Source organism: Artibeus jamaicensis, unplaced genomic scaffold (genome assembly GCF_021234435.1).
Source record: "Artibeus jamaicensis isolate MK-2021 breed Jamaican fruit bat unplaced genomic scaffold, CSHL_Jam_final contig_233, whole genome shotgun sequence".
Lineage (NCBI taxonomy): Eukaryota > Metazoa > Chordata > Mammalia > Chiroptera > Phyllostomidae > Artibeus > Artibeus jamaicensis.
This window is the reverse complement of record NW_026521486.1, coordinates 3,845,418-3,853,198: the sequence shown is the minus strand read 5'-3', so window position 1 is coordinate 3,853,198 and position 7,781 is coordinate 3,845,418. Positions and strand designations below refer to the sequence as shown.

General features: G+C 61.2%; 1 protein-coding gene across 5 annotated transcripts in view; it reads right to left on the bottom strand.

Moving 5' to 3' along the window:
- Positions 1-4,575: 4,575 nt before the first annotated feature.
- PACSIN2 (protein kinase C and casein kinase substrate in neurons 2) overlaps positions 4,576-7,781 on the bottom strand; it is a 109,136-nt gene continuing 105,930 nt past the window's right edge. For all 5 annotated transcript variants that reach the window (XM_053661508.1, XM_037160720.2, XM_037160723.2 and 2 more), the window contains one exon: positions 4,576-6,313. In XM_053661508.1, the coding sequence (XP_053517483.1) occupies positions 6,201-6,313 (113 nt within the window). In that variant the 3' untranslated portion in view covers positions 4,576-6,200. The remainder of the gene's footprint in view (positions 6,314-7,781) is intronic.

Below are 7,781 nucleotides of genomic sequence, written 5' to 3'. Positions count from 1 at the left end.
GGGTCGGGTGAGTGCTGTGAGGAGGTGCCCCAGAGCACAGAAGAGGGCCTTTCAGGTCACAGCTCCGTGTGGGGTGACTCCAGTCCTGACAGGTGTCATTTAAGGAGCACCACTAGGCGGAGGCGCCTCCTCCCCTTCGGAGTCTGGCGCCCTCATGGTCCTACAGCAGGACAGGCCTAGTGCACAGGCCCTGCCCTGCACTGCCCACGGCTGAATCTGGGACGGCTGTGTAATGACTGGCGCTCTTTTGGCAAGTTACCTAACCTCTCTGTGCCTCCCGTTCTTCATCTATAAAAATAGGAATAACAATATTTACCCAGTTCATCGGGCTGCTGTGAGGGGGTCAATAAGTTCATAAGTGTTAAAGAATTTAGAACAGGGTCTGGTACTGAGTAAAATACAAGTGCTTTTACTATTATTCCCATTTTATAGATGAGCAAACCAAGGCTTACTAAGGGGTGCCCAACCTGCGGCCGCCTGTAGCCCAGGATGGCTGCGAATGAGGCTCAACACAAAATCGTTCATTTCCTTAAAATGTTGAGTTTTTTTTTTGTGTGAATACGTGTTGCAGTGTATTTAATGTGTGGCCCAAGACAACCCTTCTTCCAGTGTGGCCCAGAGATGCCCAAAGGTTGGTCACCTCTGTGTGCTTAAGGTCACAAAGCTACTTAAGGTCACACTGCTGGAGCCAAGTTCAAGTGCAGGAGCTAAGACCTCACAGTCTATGCTCTTTATTGACTTTGTTCTTATGCCTTTGTAAGACTGGCCTTAAGTTTCAGAGAAGTAAAAAAAGTGTCTTGTCAGATTTTGGTGTGGAAAAGCCAGCCTTCCTACATACACGGCCCACCTGTGTCCGAGTGCGTGGCTCGGAGGAAGCACGCATGCCCAGCTACGGGCTGGGGACGGTCTGGAGTCTCCACCGGGGGCCTGTGAGTTGCTTGCCGCCGGCTCACGTCAGGATGCTGGTGGGGTGGAGACTGCCTCCGTAAAGAGGTGCCCCATGTTTGTGCTTGACCGAGCACTGTCACACCCTTGGCCTTCTGCAACCAGGAATGAGGGAAGACGGGAATCATTCTGCAGATGAGGAAACAATGGAGGGTCAGGGAGGTGAAGAAACTTGCCTGAGTGTTGCATGCAGCTCATCAGTGACACAATGCGCCAAGATGACCTTGGGGGACGCCTTGCCCTCGCTGCTGCCTTGCCCTCCTGGCCCCTTGCATGGGAATCCTAATAGCCCGAGATGGGGTGTCACACTGGCCTGTTCCCGGACTCCCTGCGTTCTTTGTGCATGCTGTCCCCACCTCCTCGGCCCAGCTGGGTGGCGGGTCAGTCTCCAGGTCCCCAGGGCCCAGCACCTGTGCCCTCGAGTTGGGTTAAGAGCATCTGCAGGTCACCTGAACAAATCAAGGAGCAAGTGGCATCGCTGGTGTTTGGTGGCTCTGACTTGCTGTTTGGACCAGCGGTTCTCACAGTGTGGCCTGGATCAACATCTCCAGGGGACCAGTTAGGTTTGCACGCTCTGGGCCCCGAGGCAGCCTGGCGACTCAGGAACTCTGGGGAGCGGCCGAGCAAACGGGGTTGTAGTGAGCCCTCCAGGTGTCTGAGGGCCAGGGATTCAGACGACAGCACCTGCTATTGGAACTGGGCCCTGGAGTTCAGACCCCAGCCCTGCCCCCTCTTGCTGTGTGGCCTGATGCCGGTCAGCCAACCTCTGGTTTGGTTCCTCATCTGTATAATGGCAGTAATATCCCATAAGGAGGTTTACATGATGCTGTGCTGGAAAGGTGCTGTGCATGGGGCCTGGCGTGGAGCTGGTGAATGTTAAGCCCAAGGCTAGTGGGACACAGGCCGAGCAGCTTCCTGTCCCATGATAGTGCCAAGGTTGGCCTGGATCCTCTGACCCTGTGCTTGGCCCCAGCCCTGCCGGGCAGTGGGTGAGTCTCATCCCTCAGACGCAGGTCTGGCCAACTTCAGTGCTGCCACCTGGGTCTGCCCCCCCTGTGGCTGGGGAGCTGCCTCCATGCCGGCCCTGGCTCCTCTGCTAGCGCCCACCACAGACCACCAAGGTGCAGCCCCGGGTCCCTACCCACTCCTCCATGGGAAACCGAGGCACAGGGAGGGGCACACGCCTCCTGCAGGGGCAGAAAAGGGCAGCCACCACTCTGCAGAGAGCTGGGGCTCTGAGAAGGGTTGGGGAGATGTGGCTTCTAGGTACCTAGAGGGCAGGCAGCTGCCTGCTGTTGTCCCGAAGTGGGTCCCCATCGCTTGATGGGAACTGAGGTACAAGAGAGGCTCTGGGTCCCACAGAGGTGCCCAGGCCAGATGCTTCTTACTGGAGGTGGGGGAACAGCTCAAGGACCTCCTAGTACCTTGCCCCTTAGGGCCTGGGGGTGGGGTCGGAAGACCTGTTTTTCCCGATTTCCTGAGGCTCCTGGGCTGACTGCCAGGACCCCCCATGTACCCTCACGGAGCACCGCCTGGCCCCCTCCCCTCTGGCCGTCCCGGCCTGGCCTACCCGAGCTCCCTGAGGGCAAACGCAGCCCCTTCTTCATGTCTGTCCTGGCACCACCGAGTTTCGCACAGTATGTGCTCAGTAAACGCATGGGGAATGAATGGAGCCCAGGAACAGGAAATAGGGAGGAGGCCTGCCCACTTCCTGCCTGGGGTGCTCCTTGGGGTCAGACCTCGCTCCTCAGCTTCCCCCACCACTTTGCTCTGTGGCCACAGCCACGTCCCTTCCCCTCCCCGCCTGTTTCCCCGTGAACCAGCAGGGGGCCCTCCTCCACCTCCCCCATCCCTACCTGATGGATTGTGAGCAGGTTTCTTCCAGGCCTGGCCCCCAGTACCCAAGGCCTTGGCACAGCCCACAGGCTGCCCACCAGGGGCCAGGCCAGGCTGGGGCGAGGCCACGCATGCATCTGGGTGGATAAGGACCCCGTGGTGAAGCCAGGGACACATGGGTCGGCCCCGCCTTCTGTGTGTGGGGACCTCAGAAAGCCCGGGGTTTTTGTTTAGGCTTCGGCAGAGCCAGATCCCTGCCTGGGTCACTCGACCTGAGCTTGCTCGCCCTCTGGGGGCATTACCAGGGCACGAGGATGACATGCCCCCTCCCAGCACCACTCTGAAGGGAGGGGACTGGGACAGGCTGCCTTGGGTGGTGTGGACACAGCCACGGTCCAGGGGCAGAAGGGCAGCTGGGCCCAGGAAGTGGCTGGGGGGTGGGGGACGGACGGAGGGGTGAAGGGGACTTGGTGGCCCCATGTGGGGGGGTGGGAGGGGCAGCCGAGGATGCCAGAGGGCCCTGGTTGGGGACAGGGAGGATGGCGTGTCACTCATAACCACTCTAAGTGGCCACCTGAGTTTCTGCAGCCTTTCCCCTCGTTCCAATCCTCTGACTGGAGGTCAGCACCATCCTCTCCTGGGGAAACTGAGGCCCAGCTTGCCCCTGATGGCCACGCCGGACTGGCAGGTGGGCAGCAGGGCCCTTCCGGACCCTCGCAGGCCCTCTGGGGACAGCAGGCGGCCGGGAAGAGGCCTCACTGAGCAGAGGCTGCCCCACCCGCTTGCCCCTTTGCTCTTTGAGGGCCGGTGGGGGGGTCTTGGAAGGGCTTGGTTTGCACTTAAGAACCTGTGGGTATGGGCCCCACTGCAGCTGTCACGGGACCTTGGGCAGTTCACTGGCGTTTCCGGACCTCCTGTGTCCTCTTCTGCAAAGCGGGGTGACTCCCACCTCCCCATGGGCTGTGGTGCAGGTACACCAGCTCACCGGGTGCTCCAGGCCCTCCCTCCTGCCCTGTCCTGACTCTGCACCGCAGCCACGAAGTGCGGTGGAGGCTGGTGTCCTGCCTGGGCAGCGGGCAGCTGTGCCGGACTCCAGCGCCTCCTCAGAAGGGCACAGCAGGGGCCCAGCACCATCTGACCGGGCGGCCGCAGGACAAAGGTTTGTCCCGAGCCCCCCATGAGCTGGGCGAGTGCCGCTGCAGTGGCCGCTGCCCGCCCACTCCTCCTCCCTCTGGCCTTTCTCCTCACCTCACCCACGTGGGCGTCGGGGGCTCCTCGGGTGAGTCTGGCTCTTGGAGTCCGTTTTTGGGTTTTTTTTAGGAGTTTACTTATTTTTAGAGAGAGCAAGGGAGGGAGAAAGAGAGGGACAGAAACATTGATGTGCACAAGAAACATCAATCAGTTGCCTCTCGCACACCCCCAACCAGATACCCGACCCCCAGCTCAGGCAGGTGTCCTGACTGGGAATCGAACCGGTGACCGGGTGTTTGGAGACAGGCAGGCCTTGCCCAGACGACCTGCGAGCAGAGCCCAGGGCCACACGCACTGCAGGCGCTCGGGGACGCGGCCGGGGAGCCCGGCCGTGGGCGGGGCCACTGGTCTGGGGTCGCTGTTGGGGCCCAACCCGTCCACCCCCAGTGCAGCAGGGCCAGTGGGACGGGGACATGGCCCCTGGGGCAGCGGTGTGGGCCCGGGGTCTCTCCCGGCTCCCAAGCTGGTCCGTGCTGCCGGGGACACGTGCACCAGCTGATGTGAGTGTGCGGCTCACGCGTAGCACAGACACCACCATACTGATGAGATCAACTGTTTATTGATTTTTTCCTAAGATACTATAAAGAAACTCCTGAACTGAAAAGACTTGACAGTTTTTGGTAATCTGTAGCCAAGGAATGCCAATTTCTGCTGGTGAGTCTTCACGGTAAACACACACACATCGCTGCCGAGGCAGGATGCCGAGCCCCCCGGGACGCCGAGCCCCCCGGGACGCCGAGTGATGCATAGCTTGTGATGGCGGGGGCCACTCCCCGACGCCCGAATCACACAAAATAGGAGTCCCCCCCACCCTGCGACCGCAGCCCAGCTTCCTGCCGCAGCACGTCCGCTCCCTGACGACCAGGGACACTCGGAAGAGACCCCTGCCCTACAGGGTGAGCCCAGCTTCTGTCTGCTACTGAGGAACACGGGTGACCGAAATCTGCAACCCCTGGGCAGACCTGGGAGCTTTATGGGGTCCACCGTGGGGAGGACAAAGGCTGGTTGGCGGGTGGGCCCGCAGTGGGCCAGGGAGGACAGACCTCCCCCCGGCAGTGTCCACTCCAGAGGCCCAGGGCCCATGGCCGGAGCCCCGAGGAGGCCCACCCAGCCCACCAGCCAGGCCTGGGCCCAAATGCCATGGTCTTCAAGCGGTTTGCAGATTGAATCCACTGTCAAGAGCCTTTAAAATCTCATGGAAACAGTAGACAAGCTCCTTAGATTCTCTGAATATCAAACAGTACATACAGACACACGCCAGGACGCGATGGTCTAACTAACACAGCATCTTAACCCACAGGTGCTTGTGCCCGAAAAGCAAGTCTTCTCAGTCCGACCTTCTGCTCACCGACAGAGTGAGTGACCCGCAGGCATCATGTATCAAGCACGAGGAGAAGGAACTAGTTCCCAAACACGGCGACGTTGGGGGCCACTACACCAGATGTTTCCAAAGCCCACACACTCACAGCGGAAACCCAACCTCGAGGTGTTCCCACCCTCCACTGCGGTCTCCTGCCTCGGGCGCCCTGTCTACCAGGCCGGCTGCAGCCGCTGCGGGCGTGGCGTGGGCGAGGAGCAGCGCCACGTGGTGACGGGCCATCGCTCCCTCAGCCCGGCGCACATCCATCTGCACCAGAATTTAAGCATAAATGAACGACGAACAGGAAATAAAAGGGCCCAACCGCACATGGCCTTGAAATTAAAAACCTCAGAAAATGGCACATACATTTGTTCATTTGAGGTGAGGGTGACGGGCGCACGCATCAGAGAAAGGAGCCATCGGGACGAGAACGAGGGTGGCCCTCAACTGGCGTGAAGGCGAGGCGCACAGACGAGGTCAGGACACACAGACCACAGAGGCCACACGCACGCCAAGTCGGGGAGCCGCCGAGTGGGGGAGCGGGCAGGGGCCGGCCACGTCTGCTGCGCTGCGTCCTCCCGTGCTCACGTCTCCCCGCCGCGCCGTGGGAGGGCTGCCTGGACCCGGGAGAATGACCGGCTCGTCTGTCTCGAGAGACACCATGAAGCCAAGAGCAACGGAACCATCATCTTTTGCAGGAACAGGAGTGGCTGCCCATACGGCCAGCTGGAGGCGCCGGAGTGCTGCCCAGGCCGCCGGCTAATGGAGCTCGGGGGCCGCACCCCTCCACCAGCCAGCCCATGGGACGTCACTGGATGGCCTCGACGTAATTTGCTGGGTACAGGCCAACCTGGCCATTGTCCAAGCGCCCCTTGCACCAGCCTTGCTCATCCTCGTCCTCTATCTTGGTCAGCTCGTCCCCTGCAAGACAAAAAGGGAGGGGTGTTGCTGGGCTGGTGGTCGACACACTGGCCACTGGGTCAGGCTCCCTTGGGTCTCCGCCCCCACCCCTGGCCCATCCAGGGTTGGTGACATGGGTGGGAGGGACAGGCATCCTGCTGGGGCCAAGGCGAAGTGTGGGCCTGCTAATTTCTAAGAGATCTGTGTTCACACCATCCCCGTAAGCAAGCAGCCCCCTGATGCCATGGGGGGTTGCCAATACAGAGACTCCAGTATTAAAGGCTGCAGGCCTCGGGCCTCCTGGCCGCCCCAGGCCAGGTCAGAGGACTCCTTTCGCAGCCCCCCTACCCTGGGCCTCACCCGCTCACTGTTCCTGCGTCCCTCCAGAGCCTGTAGGCTGTCTGGGGCCTCCATGTGACCTGGGGCCAGGCAGCAGGATGTGGGAGGGCAGGCGCCTGTCACTCCACCTCCAGCAGCAACTCGAGCACATCCACCGACTTAAACATTACCCCCTCCTGACACTCTCAGACGGAAGCCAACAGACCTCCTGGCTCTCTGTGCCAGGTGGCTAGATTTATCTTTTGTTTGTTAGACATGAGGAAGGACCTTCCTCAGGTCCAAGGTGGTGGAGACTCAGAGATGAGAGACAGAAAGAGCGGGACAGGGAAGATGGGCACCCGGGTGTGAGGCTGTCTTCATGGTCTGGTTTGTGGCTTGTGTCTCTCGTTGGCGTTTTGGCCCCTTTTCCAGGCGTGGTTGCCGTCGACACCTTGTTTAGCAGCAGTACCTCCCTGACTCTCAGTGCTATGCAGCGGCAACACTGATGAGACACTGCGGGCCAGTCCCAGGGCTGCCTGTGCTCCCAGGGCTGCTGGGTCTGGGTCCCGGAGCCGCCCCACAGGCCGGGCGAACAGCTCCGCCTCCAGGCCCTGCACCCGCACCCATGGACAGGGCGCTGCGGGGCTGCAAGTCACGACACAGAAGGGCACGGAACAATGCCCAGCACACGGTCTCTCCCATGTGCCCTGGTCACTCCTCCCGGGGCTGGGCTCCCGACGGGCCCCGGGCCGCTCTGCCACCGTCAGCGGTGATCGCAGGGCTGCAGGGTGAGTGGCTGGAGGGGCAAGCTTCCGTCTCCTCCTACCCCTCGGCCCCGCCTGTGCCTGTCGGGGCCGATGCTGTGACCCTGGCGTTTCTGTCACCCTGCCCTGGCCGGCTGCTGTTCTCCCAGGCACACAGTGAGACAGCAGCGCGACCAGCGTGCTCCCAAGACCAGAGGAACGGCGCGCAGCCAGAGCGCGCTGCAGAAGAAGAAAGCAGCACTGGCCGTGGGTCTTCCACGAGCGGGCCTGGCGGGTGGAGGACCTCGGCGCCTCTGGGCCCAGTGTGTGCGGGCTGCTCCGGCCTCCTTAGACGGGCTCCAGCCTTTTCAAACTGAGGGCTGCAGCCCATCTCCGTGAGCAGCAGCCAACATTTAACCGAAAACAAC